General features: G+C 41.0%; 3 protein-coding genes across 8 annotated transcripts; all 3 read right to left on the reverse strand.

Moving 5' to 3' along the window:
• Positions 1–871: 871 nt before the first annotated feature.
• Positions 872–3,184, reverse strand: s100t (S100 calcium binding protein T). 2 transcript variants are annotated; one of them, XM_076890010.1, is made up of 4 exons: positions 3,060–3,184; positions 2,723–2,748; positions 1,696–1,858; positions 872–1,597 (listed from the first exon to the last, which is right to left on the reverse strand). In XM_076890010.1, exons 3-4 carry the CDS (start codon positions 1,855–1,857, stop codon positions 1,436–1,438), a joined length of 324 nt encoding a protein of 107 aa, XP_076746125.1. In that variant the 5' UTR covers position 1,858; positions 2,723–2,748; positions 3,060–3,184; the 3' UTR covers positions 872–1,435. The 2 variants fall into 2 exon arrangements, with proteins under 2 accessions (XP_076746125.1, XP_004541344.1); XM_004541287.3 differs by lacking the exon at positions 3,060–3,184 and having other exon boundaries at positions 876–1,597; positions 2,723–2,828.
• A 1,179-nt stretch (positions 3,185–4,363) lies between these two features.
• On the reverse strand, positions 4,364–11,474 carry si:ch211-105c13.3 (protein S100-A16). The gene is made up of 3 exons (XM_004541286.2): positions 11,314–11,474; positions 4,925–5,046; positions 4,364–4,814 (listed from the first exon to the last, which is right to left on the reverse strand). The coding sequence occupies exons 2-3, from the start codon at positions 5,042–5,044 to the stop codon at positions 4,659–4,661; spliced, it is 276 nt and encodes a 91-aa protein (XP_004541343.1). The 5' UTR covers positions 5,045–5,046; positions 11,314–11,474; the 3' UTR covers positions 4,364–4,658.
• Positions 11,475–15,916: 4,442 nt separating this feature from the next.
• pbxip1b (pre-B-cell leukemia homeobox interacting protein 1b) lies at positions 15,917–26,504 on the reverse strand. Of its 5 annotated transcripts, none has more exons than XM_014412048.3 (11): positions 26,373–26,504; positions 24,552–24,630; positions 23,229–23,304; positions 22,202–22,272; positions 21,341–21,734; positions 20,327–20,569; positions 20,128–20,151; positions 19,499–19,551; positions 19,156–19,269; positions 18,916–19,006; positions 15,917–18,571 (listed from the first exon to the last, which is right to left on the reverse strand). In XM_014412048.3, exons 2-11 carry the CDS (start codon positions 24,600–24,602, stop codon positions 17,028–17,030), a joined length of 2,661 nt encoding a protein of 886 aa, XP_014267534.1. In that variant the 5' UTR covers positions 24,603–24,630; positions 26,373–26,504; the 3' UTR covers positions 15,917–17,027. The 5 variants fall into 5 exon arrangements, with proteins under 5 accessions (XP_014267534.1, XP_023010298.1, XP_004541340.1 ...); XM_023154530.3 differs by having other exon boundaries at positions 15,917–18,574; XM_004541283.5 differs by having other exon boundaries at positions 18,772–19,006.
• Between the last annotated feature and the right edge of the window lie 252 nt (positions 26,505–26,756).

The raw sequence follows: 26,756 nt of genomic DNA on the forward strand, positions 1-26,756 counted from the left end.
TTGTGCAAAATCACAAGCAGAAAGGGTGAATGCCGAGGAGAAAAAAAAAGCAGGATAGGCAGAGACAAAAGACTCTTGTTATTAGTGCAATGGAAAGGTACGATAAACCTCTGGAAAAAGGCCATCTCCCCAGTCACTGTCATTTGCTACAGGTTTCCTGGCTTTATGCAGTCGTGTGACCAACTCTGCAGCTCAACTCAGTTTTGGACTGGAAGGCGTCTCTTGCTGTGTCTAGGGCGGATGGGATTACCCGCGGGGGTTCCCGGGCAGATCCCGAACAAGTGTGAAAAGCCTATCAGAGACCTGTGAAAACTGTAGGCTGCATGTCTCCACACGGAGAAAGTGCTGCTGTCCACTCTCTTCTCTTTCTCTTTTTGACCTTTCCACTCTCCTTCCTTTCTCTCTCACTTCCTCTCTCATTATGCTCTCCCATCTTTCACCTTCCCCTTCCTGACTCTAAAATCTGCTCCTGTGCACACCTTAACCAGTCCAATAAAGGTTGTAGGTTCAGATTAATCAAAGTATGTCTGCGTGACATGTTTTCACATGAAAGAAGGAAACATTTCCTGGCTTTCTAACACTGATGCTGGCAACTTCCTTTTTTATATGAACAAAAATGCACACACACTCAGTCACACAGTACTTTTTTTTTCTCTTAGGAAGCAGGGCTTTTAAACAATAATGTGTTTAAAGCCCTGTCAAGGTCACTCTGGGTTCTGATTATTCTACTGTGAAAACAGGACTGTAGGTAGTTCTTATCTACACATATAAACCTGACATTTTTAGTGCAGAGAACCAGTTTGAATAATTCACACCACAGCAGGAATAACTGTCTCTCATATCTTACGCTTAGCAATACTTAAAGACAGCATCTTAGAATGTGTATTTCGTAAATACCACATAGTATCTCCGGTCTGCATCCATCCACCTCTGGCACAAACTGCTGTACCCATGTGGCAATGCAAATTAGAAGTAATGCACCAAAACCGCTGGATTCAGAGGACCACTTGCTGCCACCTGGTGCTCGTTGTTTGTTCATTCTCGTTCTCTTCTGTAATAATGCATAGCCAACTTGTTTGAGTAAAGGTCACATTTATTTTTTTCGGGGAAGGGGGGCATCCCTTACTTAAATGTGTGACAAGATGCACGAAAAGAGCAGAAAGAGAGATATTCACATATTCAAGAATGACAGCTCTTGAAACACTAAAGATGTTCACTTTGCAGTAATATTACAGTTTGAATGAATTCAAGAGACATTGAAGACAAAACACAACATTTATTTCTCTATTAGAGGTTTGTTTGTGTGTGTATCTGTGTGTTTGTGAACTTGAGGTCCATGACAGGATGTCCCAAACGGGCCTTCTCTCTCTCCTTAAGTGCTTCCTCCCTGGAACATGTGGGATTTTTAAGTGGAGACTCTGGGCGAAGGGTGTGTTCACTTCTTCTCTTGCTTGTCATTGTACTCCAGGAAGAAGTCGTTACAGGCCACAGTGAGAGCTCCAACCAAAATGATGAACTCTGTAAAATCTACCTCTCCATCATTGTTGGAATCCAGGTCTCCCATAATCTTCTCCACAGCTTCCTTATCCTGGGCATTCTGCACGTATCAAGATACAAAAAAAAGCAATGTCTTTTCTGTACACATAATCTACATTTGCATCTTCTCTTCCTAAGTATGAACATGTGCTTTCTTACCCCCAGATAGCTGCCAAGCTCTTTGGTAAGCATTTCTTTGAGCTCAACCTTGCTCAGTGTATATTTGTCCCCGTCATTTCCAGAGTACTTATGGAAGGTCTGGATCATGAGCTGCATGGCATTCTCCAGGGTGGAAGCATTCTCAGAGTTAGGCAAAGACATTCTGTAGAGGAACAGAAGGGTGGGTTGAAGATACAGTAAGAACAGTTCATGTCAGTACATGTGCTCTGTCAAGCATTGGGGGAAGCATGGAAGTCTAATGCAGAAAAAAATCAGGTGAGAAAAACCTGTCTGTCGTTCTGTTTTGCACTTAAATGTGTTTGCAAATATGCATTCAAGTAAGATGAGTTTTGCACACAGTATTTGGGCAGAAACCTTATCTAGCTTAACAGTTTCTTCATCGTGTCCTGGCCCTGATAAGATTTTGCCACAGATAAAAGGATCCTGCTCTGCCAAGGTTTTTGAACCTCCGGGAGTCCGGACATAGTCAGCAGCAACCGGACATGTGAGCCAGCTGATAAGAGTGAAACTCTAAGCTGGTTAAAAAGCCCATCCACTGGAGAAGATGTATCGGGGACACACAGTGGCAACCTGATCTGGCTTTTACTTTAGCTTTACCGGATAGCAAAAAAAACACCACAAACAGGTGTAGGTCCTACCTTTGTTGAACCTGTATCACCTGTGAACTGTGAAGACTTTTCCTAATTGTCAATCACAGCTTATAGTAGTTTTCACATAGATTTTATTTCCCAAAACAAATCAGCAGGATGTAAAAATGACTAAAAATGCATTTTTGGCATGCTATGTCTTTCCGATGTCTAGTTAACCAGTGAAATTGTTTTTTATAACTTATCAGTGAATCAACTGAAAGTTCTCCCTGTCCTTAGTGCTCTACACGAAGGTACTCGACAAGTGATGAACTAACAGACATGCTCTAGCTGCATCAGCACCAGTATGCAATCATAATTGGGAAAAAAGACAACAGAGAAATGTGGAGACAGTTGAAATCTGTCCCTCTGTTTCTTACCTGAGTGGAGGATTAGTGCTGGCCTGCTGCTCAGGTGCAAAGAGAGGAGGTAAAAGCAACTGTTAAGGAGGATGAGGACTACACCGTCTTAAATACATCCCTTACTCCACCCATCCCACTTACCCCTTCCTCCTCCTTCTCTACCCCCTCCACCTGTTGCCCCTCTCCTCTCTACCTTCTCTGTTTACGCCAGAGACACCTGCTATCCGCTAATTGGACATACACAAGAGCCGGTTGCAGCTACAGAAAGACTTAAGGTAAATTGAGGTATTCACAATAAGTCTACAAGCCAAACCTGCCCTAATGTGCTCAAATGTGTTGAAATAAGAAAACTCACTAAAAAGAGAAGAAGTGCTGGAGAAAAGATCTATTTGTTTCCAAATATTCATACGTTGTCTAAACTCACTCGACCAACTGCGCGCTCCAAGCACAATGGGCTGTTGTGCAGTGACAGTGACATATTGCTTACCGTGTCACAGGTTGCTATTGAAATAGTGGATTACCCTGCTCCTCTGTTGTGCAACCGCTTTGTACTTCATGTCAAAACAAAGGAAAGGCTTGCAGGAAGTGCTTAAAATACTGCTATACCAAGGCAAAGATTAATAACTCAATAGCTTATCCAAAAGCACCTGGTTTCAAGCAGCAAAAACATTGTTAGGTTAATTGTAGGGGTAGGATGTTCACTGGAGGAGGGGGGTGCGGCGGAGGCTCATGCTTGTTATATTATCCGAAGGATCAGAGTAGCACCGATGAATGGAGCCATCGCACCTGGCAGTCATGCAGAGAAATCCCCACACAAAGGAGAACATGACAATGCGAGGACACACACACACACGAGCACTTTCACAAGCTTGTTCACACCTTTGGCTTCAAAATACACCATACATGCAAAAAAAAAAAGCACAAATAAAGACATATTTGAACAGGAACAGAAAAAATTCTTGAAATAGTTCAAGACACACCTTTAAAGCTGCACACCACCCTTACACAAACCACGTGAAGAAAACCGAGAAGCAAGAACAGAGAACTGGAACAGAAACATACTTTAAATAGTTCGTGTGAGGCATCCACCGGACTTGGAGACATCTGGATAATGGTGAGAGCGAGAGCCAAAGACCATGAAAGTAATTGCGTTTCTGAATGAATGATAGACAGGCTTGTGCTTAAAATTAAACATTAAAGCTTTTCATATGAAGAGATCATGTTTTAAAGTGCAGTGATGGTAAAGCATCTTCTCATTAATGAGTCTTTGGAGCATCATACTGTGCCAGTAAGGGGGGTAGCACGGAGTGTGTGTGCACATTCGTATACACCGAATGTATAGAGTTGCTGAGTGAAGGGTGGTGCACAATAGAAAGTGTAGACTGTATATCAGGATCAGGTTGCAATAAGTGATACATCTAAAGGGTGCTGAGTTTGACTAGTCAGGGATGTCGCAGCTATATTTAGCAAGTGCTGCTGGAAAGGAGCGGGCATGATTCAATTAGTGTCAAATCATGACAGAGAAACTACTGCACTTATAAAGTACTTCCGCACATGTAGAAAGAAAGGAAATGTATATGAGAAAGGGAGGTTCAAAGGTGAAATCTTAAAAGACTGACAAATGTGCAACAGCAGCAACCACAGACCAAAAAAAAACAATTTAATTTTAATATAAAGCTTTTATTTTGAAAACATTGGTATAAAATGTAGGATTGGTATAAAAAAGACCAGCTCAGAATCCTTCAGTGACAGTGTTACTACATAAAGGTTCATTTGGACAGACATTAAGATCTAGTATAGCCGGTTAACTATCTCAGAGAAAATCATTATGATCTGATGTATACATGGTGGCTGGAATGTTTGGAAATGAAAAAAAAAGACATTTAATAAGCTCAAAAAGAAAAAAACATGGCTGAATGCAGATCCTCTCCAAATACTGCAACTTCAAGAGCATCTACGATGAATCTGGATTGCTTTCAGTCTTGCGCTGACTCATGGAGTTAGCCAAGTAACCTATCAGGGTAAGGTATTCCTCGAAGCTGACCTTTCCATCGCTGTTTTCATCCAGTCCCCTCTGCATCTCCTTAACAGCAGAGGAGTTGCTTGCATCCTGAGTTTAAAAACAATAAAACAAATATTAAAGAGATTAGAGATTACAACTGCTTTTAAATTCATGTTCTAATATACTGGCAGCATGACGGACAACCACAAAACACTTACTTCCATGACACCACTGAGGTTTTTCTCCACCAGTTTCTGGAAAGATTTGCTGTCTAGGTTCTCCTTCCCCCTGGAAGATTTAACAAACGTGGTCACCAACGTCTTAATAGCGGACTCCATATCTGTATAAGAGAGTGAGACAAGGACAAAGCAGAAAAGAGAATTTAGGACAGATAAGGACATATCTTAGAAGACTCTCAGACTCTCAAACACTGTGCCATGAGATACTTTTCCTGTGAACTTTAATAATATCATAATGCAAAAAACTAAATAGAGCATTGAGTGGATGAGACGCTTATTTCATATTGAGCATTTCATGCTTTGTTTGGTTCTGATTGTGAAAAAGAGTAATGTCAGCTGTGAGTTTGTGGAAGGCTTGTGCACAACTATGTGACCTTTAACTCCATACAACCAAATTATAAAGCATATTATGATGTATTTAAATTGACAAACATGTCATTTATAATACCTGATGATTTTAAAAAGGCAAAACCCAGACAGAAAAAAAATCCCCCTAAGACCCTCTTGTCCTCTGTGGGAAGAACAGAAGTGAAGAGGAAATCCTGGGATTTCTTCTGACGCCACATTTGCAATAGTTTGACAAACAGATAACATGTGCTTTCTTTTCAAAATGGTGCAGCTTCCACGTTTTCTAGGGACAAGGGAACTTAAGTGATCATTCATTTATTCATATATTTTTTGCAGATAATATGATAATATTGCTAAAAATCGAATTGTTTCTTCAATGTCAGATTCTTAACTTCACATCAGTGGGATTGCAGAAATGTACAGTATTTTCTAACCCCCTAAAAACAAACCTTTTACTCAGTGTCCTTTGCAGTGGGCAGCAAGACTTACTAACTCCCATTTTTAACCATTTGTCCCATTCAGAAACCAGAGGACCAAGTGAGGCAGGAAGGACTTTACTCATACTTGTAGAAGCGAAGTCAGACTTACAGATGTCAGCGGACGAGGTGGACAAGGTTGAGAAGTTAGGGTGGGAAGGCGAGAGCTCAGAGGACATACCAGCTTCTGAGGAGCCTGAGCTGGGATTAAGTGACCCATGGTCATGACAAGCAATGTGTAATGTGGAAATTTAACAATTTATTCATTTAACAAGCAGGGGCCTCAGTAGCATACGGAAGAACCATACACAGCCACGACAGCCTGGCACCTCCTCCTCATGCTGCTCACAAACTTGGTCCAGCTTGGTCTGGGATGGCATCTCATTCTTCAACCAGCAATTGTCACAAGTCAGCCAGTGTGGTTGTGTTGGACGCTATGGCCCAAACAGCGCGCACAAGCTGATCCCACAAGTGTTTAACGGTGTTGAGGTCAGGGCTGCAGGCAGGTTCTTCCATCCTCTCCACACCCAAATTCTTCAGATAGTCGCTGATAAACCCTGCTCTGTGGGAGCGAGTGTTGTCACGTTCGAGCACAGAGGTCAGTTGCTAAACCTCATCTTGATATCTTTGTATTGCGAGTGCCTCCAACGACGACAATCCATGTTTATCCAGTGAGGGAGATGCTGCCTCACAAAATCACACCTCCTCTACCCTATTGGTGCAGCAATCAGAATGGTTGCTGCACCAGTGATGAAGGATGGTCATATCAGCCTTCCTGGCAGTTCTATGAGACCAGCGACTGGCTGTGTGCTGTCTTTTCTGGATTGTCTGGGTAGAGACCCCTCGGCCATACCGTCCTGCAAACCTTGACTGCAAATCTGTTAAAGGCTGCCTCTGGTTCCTAAGTGCTAATAGGGTGAGGAAATGATCTTCTTATGTAGTAGCCTTCTTGGGACGTCTATTTCGTGGCCTGACTCTGATATAACCTGTTAGATGGAGCTTGGCCTTCAGTTTGGAGATGGCACTGAAGAACAATCCAAATGATACTGCAAATTGGTTTTGTGCAACACCCACTTGAAGTTGTCCTATAGAACAAGCCTAATTCAGATCAGTCAAACATGGCGTGCTTGGAGTAGACACCAGTTGACCGCTGTAGCAAGGCCTGCTAATCACAGACAGTTAGACACTTGATAGCCAGAACTGGAGTACCAAAAGTTCAAAACAAGAGTCAGTAGCAGAACAAGCTATTTGGCATTAGCAGAGAAGATTTGGCAACTTTTTCATGGGCGCAACCCATGTGGTACTATTTAGGGGGAAATGAACAGACTTTAATGGTATAAGATTTCCCAAGAAGCATTGTTACAACAAATAAATAACAGACCAATCCATGACTTGGATCCGGATACACCTAGTCCTTATTATAGCTAATTTAATAAGTTGAGACATATTCTTCAAGACTGGGCAGTCCATTGAAGTAACAAATGAGATTATTCTTTTTCAACATCAGAGGAGAAAATTATGTGAGATTTCTGTTAAACAGCGTGCAGGAAGGCTGCCTCAATCTGCTGAGACCAGTGAAGGTCTGTGCACTGTAGATGAGCTGATGTTTCCTTTCCCACAACTTCAGAGCCCCGCCTTGTTGTCATCTTGCTTGAGCTCAGGCTCCTTAAAAGCCTGAATGTCGTCCTCTGAGCGTTTGCCTTGCTTTTTTAATCAAAAAGTTCAACGATGTGAGGGTTTTTTTTAGTTTTTTTTTTAAAAACAATGTTTATGTGTTCAGTCGTAACTGTTTTAATGTTAAATAAAAAGAACTTTTTTAGCAGAAATGAAACCAATATCATTTCATCACATCATTCTGTCATCACGCAAGACTCCATGTTCATGACAAGGGGCAAACAATTAAACAAAGAAAAACAAAAAATTTAATGAATAACAATTTTTTTTTTCTTCTTTCAACTACAACACTTAAAATACCTTTTAAAAAATCCTTGTTTGATATTTAGAGTTTTAGAAAATTATTGTTCAAGTGGATTTTGAAAGTGCATTCAAATTGGTTTATGTAAGTGTCAAAAATGTGAGACACACAATTGACGTCAGCACGGAAGGGGAAGAGGGGGAATGGGGAGCGATGAGGGGACCCAGGTTGGATGCTGGTGGAGGTAAACAGAGCAAAAGAGAGGGAGTGAGGGGAGGCTGAAGAGATGGGGAGTCTCTAAAGGTAAACACAATGGGAGCTGTGATCTCTGACGGTGGACATCTGATCCCCAAAAGCGAACAGGAGGCTGCGAGATCAGATTACTGCCAAATGCCCGACTGCAGCAGCACACACTACCGCGCACTGTAGGAACACAAGTACGCACTGAAATATGTCACCCAACTAGTGAGCCAAACACTAACAGATAACCTGAATGCCAACGTCACATCCTGCACTCACTGAGCAAACCAAAAGCAAACCATTTACAATCTCACTGGATGCCAAATCCGGTAGCTCTAATAAATAAAAAACAGCAACATCAACACAGCACACACTGGAAATATGACAGAAAGCTAAAAAACAAAACTCTACTGATCTATTTTAAGCATGCAACTAATTAATTCCATTAGTCTGTTTTTAAAAGCAGGCACAATAATAAAAACAACTATTTAAAATACTGTAATTAATGATGATAAAATAACATTTAGACACTGCAGTTACAGAGTCCCGGCTCACTGTCACACTGTCAGGGTTTTCTGAGACATTTCAACATAGCCGTGCCATTATTAGGAACACTGGTGCTTTCCCCACTGTGACAAATATCTGCTGTGAAAATGTCTGTGGTTTCATATGTGACACAGAGATGATATATATACATATATTTATATATATGCATATATATTCTCAAATGAGCTGGTGGTGCATGCTTTTTATTTAAAATGCAACGCACCAAGAAAAGGCAGGAACTGCTCCCAGCTGCAAAGGATTACAAGTAATTGTGGTAAAAAAAAAAAAAAAAAAAGATCTGGGGCCACGTCAGAGCCCTGTACCTCTAACAAATAAACAACTAACAAAAAATAACATGTAAAAAACAACACAAAGAAATAACCATAGTAATTTGACTGAAGTACACAATTACTATGCAGATTAATCAGGGAGATTTTCAGTTATTTTCTGTTGCATGTGCACATTATGTTTCCAAGCACAATTTGACTAACACAGGGGTCTTTTAAGGTCACTCCCATGAAGTTTTCTCTTGTCTCAACAAAGTAGAATTCCAAGGCAATGGCTCGCAGAAAACAAAAGCCCTGAATGAAAGCTGAAGATACTTGAGCAGCATTGATAAGTATCTCAGCAGCGTGGGGGCGAGGTCTTGCTGCAGGATTTCCAGTGTGTATTGGAAACTACCACAAAGCAGCAGTGGACACTGGATGGGTAATAATCATTGGTGCCTGGAGTGATGTTGCTGAGGTAACTTTAGAAGCTGGTAAATCTCCCATCTGACACTGATGTCATGCCTCACCGCTCACACTACTCACCTACTCTGGCCCACACGAGAACACATAGACATACAGAAAGACGGAAAAGCACACACACATATGCAGAAACACACTCATCTAAAGAAGGACAATGCCAATTAGGACTTCTGTTGCATTAACCTAATTACTGGGTGAATGAGAGCAGGCACCCAAACCCTGGATTTTGTTTCATGTCTCCCTGCCATGCCAGCACACACTGACACACACACACACAACTCTTTTCAACATTCAAGTTAGCATCTGTCATCAGCCTGCTGCTCATTATTATTTAATACGTTACTATAATTGTCTTAACACCTTCCTAACATCCTCCACAAGTCAAACAGCTCGGGAGCAGGCTGTTTACAGGCCATATATCAAAATGCTCGACAGGCCACAATCCATTAGCATCTCTCCTGAATGTAACAAGATGAGCAGAAAACCAAGAAGGCTCCAGTATGAACCGGAGACATCAGGGCCACAAAAATCCAAAATGAGTAGAAAGGAACATGTGGCAGGGCCGTATTTGTCTGATAAGGGCAGGGAGCGTGTAATGACGACAATCGTGGCTCTTGTACAAGCTCTTAGTGCATACACATTCCAACTCTGAGTGTGGAGATGGTGATTAGAGAGAAGGCAGTTAGTTGTCAAACAGAAGCAATGTGTTTTCTAGTGATTTGTCAGTTGCAAGTGTAATGATTAAATGGAAATTGAAACATCTGATACAGACATTTGAACAGGAATATACTTTTCATATTGTTGGTATGAGGGGTTTTTTTTAATGACATTTTTTTTGCATTTTACACAGAGTGGTTCAGCAGCTGCTAATGTGCTTGTGAGCATCATGGATTATTACCAGTAAGAGAAGAGAAGAGCTAGATTTTCCTGTTTTAAACATCTTTAGAAGCCTAAAGTTACAAAATCATCCAGCACTCACAAAAGAAAAAAAAGAAGAATTCAAGTTTTAAACAATAAATATTAAATAAATTAATAATGACAGTTATTTTTTATATCACCGGTGTATTATAACATGCAGCCCATTAAGCTCCCTTAATGGGCTGCATACACACTGTAGCTACATGAACTCCTGAATTAACGGAATAACATGAATATTGAGCAGACCTAGCAAAAGAGAGGGAGGTAATGTGAGGTAATGTGAGGTAATGAGCGCTGAAACTAGATGAGACTTGTCATGTGCAAACCAGTTTTAACCCAGTAAGTCCATCTAACCCACCCCTCACTACTCCACTAAAGAAGGCAAACTGAGAACGCGAAAACCGAGAAAGTTTGAGCATGCTTCCCATCTCAGACCAAACGGATCTCTCTCTTTTTTTTCCGTCTTCTTCTGCGATGGCAACGGACGTGAGCAACCATTGATCCTTGTGGGTGACCAGCTCCACCCTGGTCGTGTTGTTTGCACTAGGTGTGACTGACTCACTTCCCCCGTGAGCATACCTGTCATCGCCCAGGTCGCTATTTCTCCTCTGCTTCATTAACTACACCGGGTCGAAGCCATTCGAGTCTCACTACCGGAGTCTTATCATAACGTTAATAATTCACAGTGATGAGAGCCAAATCTGACTGTCGTTACAACGGTCACATTATGACTGACTAACGGGGCGATAACAGCCTCGGCGCACACGCCAAAACTAGTAAGCGCCGCGCGTAACGGAGATGTTAGGGGCTTGCCCACGTCGCACATTTACATTTAGCCCTAACTAATCCTCACAATTTGTAGAGTGACCACAGGCAGGAGTGACACACAGCAGATAAATAAGTAAACGCGACTCAAGACTCCGGTTTCTGTGTAAGTGTAAAGGGATTGGGGTTACATTACCAAGAAGATGAACCCGATCCCTGTGGCCATCAAGCTGGGTAATGACAATAGAGAGGCTGGCAAGTAATAGAAAATTGATGACACGGTGCAGAAAATAAGTTCAAGTTTTAAATTTTTTGTGTTGAGTAGAAAGGTTTGAACTCGCAATTTAAAAAAGAAACAGCTGAATTTATTAATGAAGAGAACTCGTAATGGAGAGAGAAAAAAGCACTCACCTTTGAGAGCGAGAACAAAAGCCTATATAAACTGTCTCAGCAAATGCTCTGCTTCTTTCTTTCAGATCCTCCTCGCAAGGCTTCCTCTAGATTAAGCAGCTACACATATCTTTTCCGTGATTTAACTTCTGACTCAAGCCAGTTTTTTTCACAGTTTTAGGGCGTGTGCCTGGGAGAGGAGGAATGTGGAAAGAGGCGCAGCTTGAGCAACGCAGCAATATTTTCTTAACAAAGATTTCCGTTGTTCCACAAAAGAGTCTAAAAAAGCGTTTTTGATTACAAAAAACTTGCGGCCTTTCTGCTTCTGTTTTATACTCACACCCGCATCTTTGCTATTTTTTTAAATATATACATGTATTATATTATATTGTACTTTTTTTCTGGCACAACACAGTTTCTCTCAACAAGTAGGGACAAGAGCGCGCGCATGTTTTAAGCGCGTGTGTGTTCAAAGTCTTACGAACAGACAGATGCAGTCAAGCCACACCCTGAAAGTGGTTCAAAGAGTGGAAAGATGGAGTTATGTAGCAAAAAAGAAGACACCCCCCCCCCCCCCACACACACACACACACACACACATACAAAGTAACGAATGAAAGACTGGACAGCAGAGAACACAGAACTATCCTGTTACATTTTATTCAGATTTTTCCCTAAACACCACCTCTGTTGGCGTCCGGAGGGGAGATGATGATTTCCAGGAATTAGGAAGCCAGGAATGCGCACGCACGCACACACACGCACACACACACGCGGCTGTAACACACTACATTCCTATTCTGCAGTTTCATCATAGGACTGTGAGCACGCCGGGCTTAAAGCATGTGTGTTTTCGCTGCGGGCTGGGATTTGTTCTAAAACTACCGAAACCGTGTAGTGTTATGTAAAAGTGAAGTGACTGAATCTACCTGAGAGCCTCTTGAAACATGGGAGGTGGAAATGAAACACAAAGTATTGACTAAAAACACATGACTGTGAAACTGAAACGGGCTTTAGGGTGTTTTTCATCTGGCTGAAATCCCGTTTTTTTTAACTACATGGCACACAGGCGACACAGTAACACACAGAACTGCGAAAGAAAGAGTATCCGAGGACACTCTTATTGGCTAAACCTCCCATGCTTGCTCGCAAGTTGCCCAATCAGCTGCCAGAATTCCAAGAAGTTGAGCTCTCCATCATTGTTCTTGTCCAATGAGCTCATAAGTTGGTCAATGGCAGCAGGGTCATCAGCTTTCTGCAGGAAAACAGGAAATCACATGTATCCAATATTAAAAAAGAACCGTCTCAGTCCGTGGATAATGCAAAAAATTCGGTTAACACTGGTCATGTGTATGGAGCGAGAGATCAGAGGCAAGCAGAACACACTGGCATGCAAACGAGTTTAAAAAAAAAAATCATGCTTCATCAGCAGAAGTGGTTTGGCACAGAACTCTATTGACTCTGTCCCCATCTAGTGGTCATTGCGATTATTACAACTATTCAAACAAGAAGAAGCATGTGGAATTTTCCACACTGTGGGTAAAGCAGACCTTTATCCTTCGAACATGTAGAGCACAGACAAGACAGTCTCAACAACGCAATACTTTTTTTTGAGGGGGGGACATTTAGTGTGAAACATTAAATGGAGAGTAATATCCTGTCCCAATATGAGATGATGCAACTGCTCATTCATGGTCAAGATCACAGGCAGGAGAGCTGTTAAATGACTCAAAACTCCAGTAAGACTGCAACTGTTGATGAGAGCTCACATAGATGATGACTAACGCTTAATAACATCAGCTTCCCCCTTATGATTAATTTCGTGAGAAACAAAACTCAGTTTGAGTAAATTGAGTCTCCCTGATTATACTTTAATAATGAAACTGCGGGTCTTCAAACTGATATCTAAGTATGGTACTTTGTGTTGCATCTGGTCTTTTTTTCAGCGTAGTCAGCGTACAATAAGTGCTAACAGTTAGTAGCCTGCAGCCTAAATCCGCATATAAACTGTCTGTAAGTACAGAACCAATAGTCAATGCAAAAAAGAAAACAGGCATCTATAGAAATAGAAAATGTAATAGATACTTAAGTAAAGCCACCAACCTGCTGTGACTATTAGATCAATGAATAAGAGGTACAAATGAAACTACTGTGCACTGATTTTACCTTGACGAAGTTAAGGAGCTCTGATGACACCAGTCTGTAAAACTCATCTCTGCTCAGCGTGTCAGAGGAACCATCCCTGCCAGCACAGGCCTTTAATGGTCGACTCTTTTAAAAGCATATACTGAAGTTCAACAGAATTCTAACATTGATTTGGAATAAAAGACAGTGGAAACTCACCAGCTGTGTGTGTGTAGGTATTTGGTGAGTACAAACGTCTTTCTTCTCCTTTTGTACCCTGCTGTTGACGGATTAAGTAGATAAATCATTGGAATTGTTAAAAGTGTAAACCATGTTTCCAAAGAAACCACAAATGTTTTTCCATGACACAGCTGTGTTTTCAGATGCACACACAGCTTGTAGCCAATCTTTGAAGAAGGATGGATTACTAGATGCATCATCTCATTCAGGAAAACCACCACAAGACTGAGAAGTGAAGTTAAGCGAGGTTAACATTAACATTCTGCGCTGCCTGTGAACTATTTTTAATCATTTTTGCGGGTCATCCCAGTGCACAGACAGTTTATTTCCTTTGCTTCTTGTGAGTATGAAAATGTGGGCAGAATGCTGTGGAGAGCAAAAAGTAGAGCAGTACATCAGGTATATAATTATACTGTCTGTATATGGAAACTTTTGAATGAGGATGAGAATGAGGCACTTGGGTTTTACCTCATAAAATTTTTTTTTTAAACTCTAAAGCTCTGACAGGATGTGCACAATTGGCATATTAGGGAGGCAGTTAGCACTAACAAGCACATCGGCTTTATCATCCAAATATCCCCTCTTCTAGTTTTTGTTTCTCTGCTGTATGACGCACACACCCAGACACACACATCTTTATCCCCTTATACTTGAAAAAGCAGTATTTAGTTCTCCTCCTTCCATTCCCTTGGCTGTCATTGGGGAAGGAGAGTGTGGCAACTAACTCAAAATAAATGGCTTAGTGAGGGGGCTGGAAATTGCTTCCCTACACACAGTCTTATAAAAGCATCGGTGCTTACAGTGGGCCAATGCTTCTAGTTGTTTTAAGATTGATATCCTGGGACTGTAGCTGCAGGTGTATCTCTGTCTGAGGACATGTCTTAAAGTTCTAAATTGCTACTTAAGTCTACAACACCAGCATTTGGCCTTGAGGCAAACATCATAGGCCTAAAGGTTTCAAGCTAAATATAAACTTAAATTACTGCCTTGGGGTTGTAGGCCATTCCCAACCAATCAATTTAGGCCCACATGTGTCCACATTTATTATTAAATGAAGTGAATTCAGTAGATTAGTGTCACCAGTTCAGTTTCTGACCAAATTTAAGTAAATACGTTCACAGCCTGTTATTTTGTAAAAGACTGTCCTGAAACATGTTCTCTAGAAAATTGACATGTAGTGGTGAAGCCGACCTTTGACCCTTAGGACATGAAATTTCACAGCTTAATTCATTTATGCAGTAGTTATGCAGTGGTTGGCCTCACAGTAAGAAGGTCCTGTGTTTAAATCCACAGCTATTTTGGGCCCCATGCTGAGCCTGCACAGATTCTCTCCAGCTCCTCTGACTTATTCCAAACCTAGACATGGGGTGAGGGTGCTCGTGGTGGTGCATTCCAGTGTGCTCCTAGTGCCAGTCCCAAGCCAGGATAAATTGGGAGGGTTGTGTCAGGAAGGGCATTCTTTGCCAAATCAAATATCATCAAGAATGAGATTTCCATAGCAGATTGGGTGCAGCTCGGGCTACTAACGATCGCCTCTGGTGCTGTTGGCCAAGAGCATGCCACCGGAAACTATGCTACTGTTGGCTGAAGACAAAGGAAGAAATGTGTATATCAGACAAGGAGATGACTCAGCTGGATAAAGTTAAGAAAAATGGATGGATGGATGGATGTACACAATAGGAAGGGACAATAGATTAAAAATATATATATATCCTAATTTCTTCTCTATTTAAGATTAACTTAAAATAAGCAGGTATAAAGGCTGCTATTTGCTGAAGCAAAGTTAATGAAACAGTTGATGTACAGACAGACTACATTAGGATAAATGTTCACTAAGAAACAACTTCTTGTTCTCAACCTTGTAGAATTGTCTGTATCAGTGTGGCACAGCAACAAAGGCACCCCGAGCTCAATGCATCTAATAAGATGAGTTTGGCAATGTGGTGTGGTTTAATGGCTTGAACAAAGAGGTGGAGCAGGCTGGCACACAGCTACTAATCATGATCCCTCCTTTATAGTCTGTGTGGGCCCAGAGGAGTGACGCACGAATGAAATGCACTGAAAAGGCAGTGGCGCTGCAGCTGGGGCAAAGTGTCGGAGCTGTTTGAGTCTGTAAATAGTGTAGAAAAAAAATACAGTGTGTGGCAAGAGCCCGTGGCTTATCTGTCATCACTATGGAGAACTTGTTACAGCGAGCATACACTTCAGGAAGTATTCTTAAAGACTAAACAGGTGAGTTAAAGGAAGACAGAGTCAAGTATTATTCATCACAGAGAGGAATTACATTTATTATTTTTTAATGCCAAGAACATGGGAAAACACAACTGTAATGACATTTAAAGTTCTCTGTGCTACCACACGCTGTGTGGCAACCTTTGAAGAAAAAAAACAAAACAATCTCTATGGTGCTGAAGGCCTTTAAATCTGCTACATTTCATAAGTTTATCCACACGTAAAGAGATAAAGAAAGTATTTTTGAAAACAAATGTCTTAAGTACCGTCACCAACCACAAACAAATGTTACAGTCATCACAAAGCAATAACTTAAGGACATCTGCACAAGCTCCACACCTGAACAGCAATAAACATGCTCAACATGTCAAAATCTCATGTGCCCATCAATTCTCTAGATTTCACCTATAAAATAAGTTAATTAGACATTTGTAGATTTAAGCAAGTTCCTAAACACAAGCATAATGTATGTACAAACACAAGTGTCATGACTACAGACCCTCGCTCAAGTCGTTCAGCAGTCCATGCTTAATTAACAAAATCAGCCATGATCAGCGAATAAGCAGATTTTAAAAGTGCACAGTGCTGCTTGCAGAAAATAGTGAAAGTGTGGTGTTTGAATAAGACTGTGCAGCATCTTTTAGAAATCTTATTGAGAGCAACAGTGTAAGGGAATTGTGAATAGCAATGACTTTCACACTAACGGACATTCACAGTAGCTGCAGGTGGTCGGTCCCAAATAAACAGCTGTAAGTAAATGTTCATACATTTAGTGGGACTGTTTTAGGCTAGCAATATTTGTCTGTCACCATCTAAGATGTATGATGCAGATTCTTAAAATATCAGACTCAGCACTTCACACACACTATGTACGTTCAAGCCCTTCCTATGTAACAGTGCATTAAGTGTTTGCATATGAGCACTCAAAAAAAAAACCAAACAAAACAAAAAAAAAACCCACAAGTGGACAGCAGATGGAGGTAAAACACAAAAGGTCGTCCTGCAAAAAGCATGACAGGTTGATAAATGTATACTTTAAGCCTTTGTGGTCCAATAAGAAATGTTCCCTTTGAGTAAACCGTCGCTCGCTCTGACTCCTTTTAGCCACTTTTGACAGATCCATCAATTCTATCATTTCATCAGCCACGTCCTTGTCCGCTCTCCTTTCTCCAGTCCCCTTTGATTCTCTCCTCTTTCTCTCCACCTCCCCGCAATGAAAACTTTCTCATGACTTCTCTCTCAAACTCCTCCATTTCATCCTCTATAGCACTATCTTGTTCCCCATCCTCGTCCTCTTCCACCATGTCTTCTAAAATATCGCTCAAATCTTCAACAAAATCTTGAAAGCTCATCTGATCATGAACAAAAACGCCATCCTTAAAAAACTGCGTGGCCAGCTTTTTGAGCTCCTCTCTTTTGGAATCATCGACACCTGCCTGCTCTGCCTTAGCTAGATAGGTTTGGAGGATGGCCTCAAACTCGGGTAAGTGGACAGGGAGCAGCCGCTCAGCCTTTGCACAGGACTCCAATGAGTCGCACTCCTGTGAAGGTTTAGGACTGTGCTGGAGACGCTCTCTCTGCTGGACCCAGTACTCAGGCTGCCCCATGGAGGGTTTGCGGTGTGTATGAGGCTGCTTTTGGTCTCCGTATTGATGTTCTTCCTTTTTGCCATGATTATTTTTAACCTTGTATACATCTTTGCTTTTCTGGAATTGCAATTTGTCTTTTTTCCAGTCTTCATTATGCTTCTTCTCCTTCCTCCCGTCTCTCTCTTTCGATTGCTCCCGTTTCGACTGTTCCCACTTCTTGTCCTTGCTCTTCCATTCCTTATCGTGTTTCCCATTTTGACTCTTCCGCTCATGTTCATTCCATCGCTTCCTGTCATCTTCCCTCGATCCGTCTTTGCCGTGATTTTTACTGCCTTCCCACCGTTTCCTTTCATCCTTTTCTTTCCCTACTTTACCCTGAAGTTTGTCATTTTTATCATCCCTCTCAGTGCCTCTTCTCCACTCTCTCTCTCCTTTCTCCTTCCACTCTTTATCTTCCCACTGCACTTTGCCACTTTCTTTGAAGCCATCTTTCAGCTTCTTCCATTCCTTTTGTTCTTTCTGTCTCCCCCCACGATCCTTTCCTTCCTTCCAGTGCTTGTTCTCCTCCTTACCTCCCAATTGTTTTCCCTCATTCACTTTCTCATGCTTTGGTCTTTTCCTATCGACATCTTCATTCCATTCTTTTTTCTCCCTCTTTTCTGTCCGCTCTCTTTTTCCTTCCCCATCTTTCCATGGCTTTCCTTCATCACCTCTGCTAGTCTTCTCTTTCTTCCAGTCTTTCTCCTTCCACTGTTTTTCCCCTTCACTATGCCTCTTCAGTCTACCTTCCTTATCATTCTCCCTGTCAAACATTCCTTGCTCATGTTTTTCCTTCTTCCATTCTTTTTTACTGCCATCTTTACGGCCCTTTTTCTCTCCTTCCATCCCTACAGATTTTTTTCTCTCTTTTCCCTCTTTCTGCTCGCCCAAGTCATAACGATCTCTCTTCACATCTTTCTTTTTCTGCTTTGGGTCATCCCGTGGATGCTTTGTCTGTCTCCCTGTGGATCCAGCCGTTTCCTGCTTGCTGTCCTCTGGCTGACCAGGTGGGGGCAATGTAGCGAGCTTCATGGAGGCTTGAGTTGTCTGACTGCCTGCTGGAGCAACCACAAAAAGTCAAAGTTAGAAAAAGAAAAAAAAGATACAAGTGTGCATTGCGTTTCAAAAACAGAGAGAAGAAAGCAAATCACTAAATGACTAATCTACTCCCAAGCTTTCTTATAACTCTCATCCTTCTATATCTCCTACTCTCCTCCACATCCCCTCCCTTCTTCCTCCCTTGCTCCCTTTGTACCTGAGGAGACTTTTAATTCTGTCACAGTGGATCTCAGAGTTTCTAGTTCTTTCTGTAGGGCCGGGAATGACTCCAGCTCTTTCTTCATCCTCTCATTCTCTTTCTGAAGGACAGGAAGAGAAGCCATCTCTGTCTTCAACCTACTGTTTTCCTTCTCCACCGCCTCCCACCTCAGCCGCTCCTTTGCTCCCTCTGCTGCATGTCCCTGGGCTACTTTTAGCTCCTCGTTCTGTGTCTGTTTAAAGAAGAACAGAAAAAGAGGGTCCTGTGAGAATACCACACACTCACTGACACCTTTATCCACAGACACACATGTATTTATACAAATGTGCATTACTGTACACACGCAGAGGAGACGAGGTGAGAGACAGAATGGAGTCACACCTGAAGTTGGGCTTGGAGCACAGAAATCTGCTCATTCCCTTTGGCTAGCTTGTTTAAAAGCTCTGAATTGTCAGCATCTAGTGGGGACTGAGGAGCCTCTGGGTTAAGCCACTCCTGTCAACAAACAGAATTACACATCTGCAAGATATTAGAAGTCTTCTCAAAATAACTATTGCCAGGTGGAGGAGTGGAGAAGAAAAAGGTGTTAATGGAACGGGAAAGAACAAGAACAAGTCACTGTACAGTAAAATTAATTTATTATTATTTTTTTTAAATTGCCACTCATTATACAGTAAATAAAGGTTAGACTAGAAGAAACAGACAGAGTAGACATTACACTGACCCGTTTTCCTGGTAGCTCTGTATCTTTCAGATCCCTTGTACTATAGTCGCTCTCTGCAACGCAAATATTAGTTTCAATGCGAGTAATAAATTAAAAATAGCATGCAAAAAACAAACAAACTATGTGCAATTACCCAGAAACAACATGCTTAAGGTTTCTGACAGTAAAATGAAATTTAGCTGAGCAGAAAAGAAGCATTCATAATACACTTCATTACAAATGCATTTGTAAATGCAATAGAGAAAAAAAAAAGAAAAAAAAAAAGGATGGATTCCTTGGTGAAGTCCTCATGAATCCTGTTTTCACCTTTACCTCATTCTCACGCCTTTGCTTTTCAAACTGTACGTCAAAATCAGGTGACAAACTGAGCTTACAGGCTTCTAAAGCTAATATTTACTGTCGTTCTTGGTCCCTTCAAAGCAACAAGGTTGCCTTTTGATAACACCTACACCAAGTATCAGGACAAAACCCCACATTTAACAGCATAAAGAACTTTGAAAGCTTTTTTTCTGCAAAGTATTACATGCAAAGGCTTTTTCCTGCATGCATCCTCACACATGCAAACATGCTGTGGCCAACAAAGACTTAATTAAATCAGTGACCCACACATACACACAGAAAGAACCTACCCTCATCCAGATCCATGAAGATACCTGCATGTATAATACACCTCAGTCTCGGAGCATCCTTCATCTAATCCAGTGTTAGTTACTTTCTATTCTTTTAAGCTTTTACCTTTAAAATATAATTTTAAAACAGGCAAAGAGCTTCCCAAAAAAATCTAATTAGAAAGAAAGAAAGAAACGTTAACCTTTGTAACATGCCTACCTGAGAAAAAAATGGTGCCAAGGCCTAACAGAATGAGAGCACCTAGGATGCACTTGTTCACAGAAAACCCGCTGTCGTCTTCTCGCTGGGGGAGCTGAAATTCGTCCACTTCCTCTTCCTCTTCTCTTCTCCCAATCTGCTCCAGAGATGCTAAAAGGGACCTTCTCTTCCTCACCTCTGACTCTCCCTCCTCACCAGCCTTCTCAGTTCTCTCCTGACTCACTTCTGAATCTGCATGGGGGTCTGGAGGGGTGAAAGAAAACAGTATTAAGGTGTAGTTCTACCAATAATTAAGTTACAGGAACACCTCAAATATAAACTGAAAACACCACAACAATATGCAATCAGAAATTTCAACCCCCAGCAGCGTAATTATTTTAAGCACAAAGTTGCAGTACAGATATTTCTTGCTTTTATATAGCTGATATAAGATAGCACTCCAGCTAAGCAGGGTATGCTGGTTAATTTGCTCCACTTTCTTATATTTAAACTCAACAAATCAGTCTGGCTTTGAAAGAAAAGAGCAATGATATAACTGGCTCTGTAAAGACATCACTAATGCTGAACTTTACTTTTTAAACACAAATTGTAAGAAAAAAAAAAAAAAAAAAAAAAAAAAAAAAAAAGTGCAGAACAGAGTAAAAGAAGACCAATCATTTGATGGTGCAGCAGTAAAAAGTGACACAAACCAAAACCACTACACTGCAAAATATTTTAAGTGGTTCCTGTCCCTCTGAAGCCAATTTACTTCTGCAGGGTGTCATGTAACTAAAGGTTTCTGTCACATCATGCTCCCCTCCACACACAGCCTCTCCAGACAACCTCCTGGCCCAGATACTGAAAAAGTCCATAACCAGGTGTTCCAGCAAATACACTTCAAACACAAATAGAACATGTGGCTTAGTCTCCAATAGCAGAAGAGAAAGGCTGCATGCCATGTATACAGTGACATACACATAATAAAGTTTTTCTAATATTAAAGTAATAATGACCCGACTTTCGCCCTGTTCATACCTGTTTCTTTTCCCAAGTCAGTTGTCTTTAGATACGCATCTGACTCCTCCCCTTCTTGTTTTAGCTCCTCCTCATTTCGCAGATGCTGCGTTCCTTCCATCTGCACACACTCTGCACCTCCAAGAGTCTCTGTGCTCAACGGTAAGAGTGGGGGCTCATCAGGGGAAGGAGCTACATGAGTGTAGGAGTCAGAGTATGAATCGGGGTCAGAGCTGCTCTGCGCCGGGCCCTCAGGTAGGCCTCCTGCCTGGCTGACTTCATCACTGCCATGGTTCAAGTTGCTGGAGACTTCCAAAGAGGAAGGAATGGGGTTATCCGTGACAGAAGTGGGCACAGAGGTGGGCTGATCTGCACTCAAGCCTCCACTTAGCTCTGCTGTTTTTTCTTTTGGTACCTGGATATAAGAATAAGGTCATTATAAAAAAAGTTTTTGCACTTCTTATAGTTTGGCACTTTTGGTTAAAAGCCAACTTTGGTCTTAAAGGTTTAAATGTTATTTAAACAGAAATATTGTTGTGTTATCTTTAGCATGAAGAACGCCGTCTCTAAGCTACAGCTGAAATGAGTCACTTTCCAAATCTGAGGAACAAATGAGAAGGATAACGCTGCTACTTGGAAAAAAAAAAAAAGGCAAATTCTGTCCAATTAGAATCAACCAGTCTCACTACACTATAAATAGGTTTAGTATTTATTCTTTGAGCATTCAAAAATAAGCAATCATTCAAGCCCCGGGATTATTAGAAAATTAAAACGTGGGAGAGGAGAATGCTTTCTTTGGCCAATCAAGGCTACACATTCAGCAAAGCCGCGTGACAAATGGTACTGTTACAGAACAGAACATTGCATGTATTGCTGCCTTACTAGGTAGTTCTCCACAGGGAGCCCTTCTGCAGACTTTGCACCATTTGCAGGCTGGTTGTTGTCCCCAGAACCTGGATCAAACACAGACACAGGAGGGGAGCCATTTAGGCCAGCAGTTCAACATTTTTCAATCCTGACTCTTTGAAGTGGAGCAATTCCTACTCGTGACACCAACACCTGCCCCCAGTATGCACAGGCAGGGTGAAAAGCAGTGGTGATGAGGTGTATTTTTTTCTACTTTACCAGTTGTTTTCTTTGATTACAGTCGTTTCTGATTGCTTAGGTAATAACTTTGCAATAATAGCTGGAAGGCTCAAAGCTCTAATGCACTAACTGCAGAATATTACATCAAGCCAGTAAAACTATTTTTGAGACACTCTTGTAAAAATTGAATTTATACGTTAAACCCAAACCATCATTTAAAGAACCTCTACACACTGATGTAGTGAAACACACACTTTATGTTTTCTGTGTGCAAGGCAGAGCAGCTCGCATTAATCAACTGACATGTGTGTGTAAATACCCATGTTTGCATCTTTGGAACCTTACTTACCTTTATTTCTGCACACAATCAACAGAAATAAAGGTTAAAAAAAAAAAAAAAAAAAAAAATTTTATATATTTATATATATATATATATATATATATATATATATATATATATATATATATATATATATATATATATATATATATATATATATATATATTTATTTTTGCATTTTAAATATGCAAACACTCCTCAAAAGACATTAGCGGTAGAACAAAACATTTCCAAGGAAAAATACAAGAAAGCCAGCCAAATGTCATTCTCTTTGTCAATCCAGACTCACAACTTTATCCACATCTCATGGAAAGCATCAAATGAGTGCAAAGCAATCACTTTACAAACTGCCTGTAAAGCAGAGAAAGCACATTCAGTTTGCCAAACTTGGTAAATGCACTTGCTACAAAAGTTAGTATTTTCAGGTATACTCCGATCCTAATGTGGATATGCGATTGAGAAAAGGAATGGATGTGAAGGCACCTGGTGCAGTTGTATGGCTTTCTCCATGGTACTCCGTCCCCATTATCACAGGCTTCAGGGTTTCAGCAGCAGTTTCCTAAGAAAGACAAACACCCAGTCAGAGAACAATCCAATGCTGTGCAAAATATTAAGCCACCCATCAGGGTGCAGTCATTTACTGCAATGTACAAACACACATTATATAAAACCAAAAAGCAGTCTTCTTGAAGGACATTCAAAGCTCTTCTTTGGGTGTTGGCTGCCTTTTGTTTTGTTCTCTGTCCACATGATACCACGCTGCTTTAAAAATGTTGAAGTCTGGACTCTGTGGAGGCCAATTCATAGCTGAGTGTTCCACTGTTTTTCTATGCAAATATGCCTTTACTGCACCATCAGTGTGTTTGGGATTACTGCTGTTTTGATGAGACCCATAAAATTTTACATTTGGATTTATCACTCCATAAGACTTGCTGCCATAAGTTTCAGTCCAGTTCTTGTGTAATCCAGCATATCTCGACCTTTTCTCTGCGTTTCCATCTCTTAAGAATGGCCTCTTGACAGCTACCCTTTCACTGAGGCCATTTCTGATGAGGCTTCAGTGATCAAGTGAAGAAAGAGATGCTTTCAGGTCCTGTGTCAGGATACACTGCACACCATGTCAAGATCTGCCAAATTTTTCCCCTAATAGCTCTCTGGAAATCATGTTGTTGATGCAATAATGATTAAGTGTTAAGTGGCTTAACAAATAATCAAAAAAAGAAAATCATTAAATTACAAAAACTGGACTGAAAATGAGTGAAAAAGCAGCCAGCGTCTGAAAGAGCTTCAGAAAGCTTGAAAATTTTTTAAGACCACTTGAAAATCAAAGAAACCTCACAGGTGTTTCATTTTCAACACCAATTTTGATATTTAGTGAATTAAAAATCTAATATTACAATGTATTTTTTTCTTTCAGACTTATGAAGCATAACTAAATTTCCCACAACATGTGTTATTTGTAGTTATGGACGAGTCCTTACTGAGAAAATATGGCAACATAACCCACAACTTTTAAAGATAAAACAAGATTCTTTCTTCTATCTATCTCGTTACTGGAATAATAACAATAATGAGTGACTGAGCATCACCCTCTTTAACAGGCTCACAAATGAGAAGATCTTATAATAGTTTGCCTTCCTGAATACTAGTCAAATCAGAAAGATCAAGACAGACTTAGTACAGAAACCAAACTTCATATTTAGGTAACCAAAAGAAAATAAACTGAGACCAGTAATTTTGTTTTTTTTAATAAAGCATTTTGCTTAAAGCCTGTGTATTCCAGTGCTCTATACAGAGCGATGATACCTCAGGAGTTAGGATGGTCCAGCTGTTATTAGCACTCCCAGTGCCAGACATGGCCCCCAAGAGACTTTGCGTGTCTCTCCTGCAACAAAGAACAACATAGAGAACAATGTGAAGAGCGTATATACGTACACCCTGAATCAAAGCCATGCATATTTTACAGTTTGACTTACAGAAGAGACAACTAACAATGTGCCACTAGCTTACAATTACAGTAACAACATGAGGACTGCAGCTTTAAGAAATTTACGCTCATTGTTTACCCGATTTGAATACAAGCCTCTACTACTCAGCCTCACCCATTTTGCCAATAAAGGTCTGACTGTAATGTGTTACTGAGGTCTTTGTGCGAGTGTGTGCATTTTGTATGTGAGCAGGAAGTCTAATTCCCTGGGAGCATTCAGTTCTTCATTAGTAGTTTATGTGTGCTATGAGCCTTTTGGCCAGCCTGGCTTTTGACTAGCTGGGAAATGTTTTGGCAGAGACATGGGTAACTAAGCCCGGCACTACAATGGGCTGTCCATTTCAAAGGTACTGGTCTCTTAAACAGAGGTCTACAAATGAGCACATTTGTGGTGTACACTATCTGCCCACTGCTTTGGAATCACTTATTTTACAGTAAAATCATTCATCTTAGCTGCCACCACAGTAGTTGAGAAAATCATCTCCCATGTAACCACTTCAGTGTCACCCCCTTGTTAGGTGGAAGTGTCAGGTATTAGATTTTTATAAAGCTTTTCCTTTCAAATTACACAAGGTAGCATAACAGCGAGACATATTTATATGCATCCAGTCTAGTTTTGTATGAATTCTGAAAGAACGAGGCACTTAAGTTAATACCACACTGTCTGGGTAATGACACACTTCACTCCCCAAATTCAATTCTCTCCCAGCTCTGCTATTTAGGTCTCCTAATCGAGTGCCTCCCAAGAGAAGCCTACTGAATCTAGCCTGGGGCCCAAGGAGCATTGTGGAGGATATAGTGGAATGGTTTAAATAGATGCCAGCTAAATATAGCTACCATGAGATTGACTAGAGACAGACAGAGGGAGCATGCAGGAGATGGCCATGGGGAATAAAATAGAGGCAGAAATGTATTCTAAGGACAGTTTTAAAAAGGATTATTTTACATGCAACACAAGGGAGGGAGAAAAAAAAATAACATCCTGTTCTGATCTTATTCACTGATCGGTACGAATAGCATTTAATTTAAGATCTAGCTGTAGGAGTCGGTGCAAGATCATACTTTCACAGTGCATGCGTCTAATCTCAGTTTATCTCTTCAGACATTAATCTGCATGTGTGTGATATCTTCCAGAGACTAGACTGTTAATCTTTTTTCTTTTTCTTTTTTGCAGCGTCTTTGCCTCTGCATGGAAAAATTACCAAAAAAGGTCAAGAGATAAACTACAAGACTTTCCATGAGGACAGCCAACGCTGGGCTGCGAGCTAAAGCCAGCTCCACACAGCATCACCGCTAAAAGCAGACCGCTCTTATCACTATGCAAAAAGGGTCGGGGTTAGTTGGAAGAAGTTCATAACCTGCGACAGGAAATGTCACACGGCCTTAAAGAAGACAACAACATCTGGTTAAACTCAGGAATATCACTTCTCACATGAGGTGAGGGCCGCTGTTAGTAGGCTACTAAAGGCTTCACAAGCCGAAAGTTGTTGAGATTAGTCCTTAAAAAAACGTTTCCACTTCAACGACGTCTGCCGAGCAACCAGGAAAACGTGAACGTTTGCGACACAGAGGGAGAAGAAACGACACTAGAAAAGACGTCGTTATCTTGTAATACAACCAAAAATACAGGTGGGTCTTACCGTGGTCTGTCACTTTACTTTAGACTTCAGAGGACGCCACAGACGCAAGCTAGGACTTCTTTGATTCTTCCCATCAAACTTGACAACTTATAACGTGCCTCCAGAACTTACTGAGCCATGCTCTTCTCGCCCAATCACAAAACGCGTTTGCTCTAGTCCCGCCTCTCGCTCATCCAATAAGATATCGTTGTCGCTTCACTTCGGCTGGAAAGCTTCTAAGTTGATTGACATGTATATATGTATAAATATGTAAGTGATGGAGGCTGAATTAATGTAAAATTAATACTACAGGTTACTGCTACTGCTACCCTGACATTAGACAGGCTTGAGTTGATGGTTTCCATCATAAATAGAGCCTCCAGTTTAGCGATAATAATAATGCTC

This window comes from Maylandia zebra, linkage group LG11 (assembly GCF_041146795.1).
Source record: "Maylandia zebra isolate NMK-2024a linkage group LG11, Mzebra_GT3a, whole genome shotgun sequence".
Taxonomy (NCBI): Eukaryota; Metazoa; Chordata; class Actinopteri; order Cichliformes; family Cichlidae; genus Maylandia; species Maylandia zebra.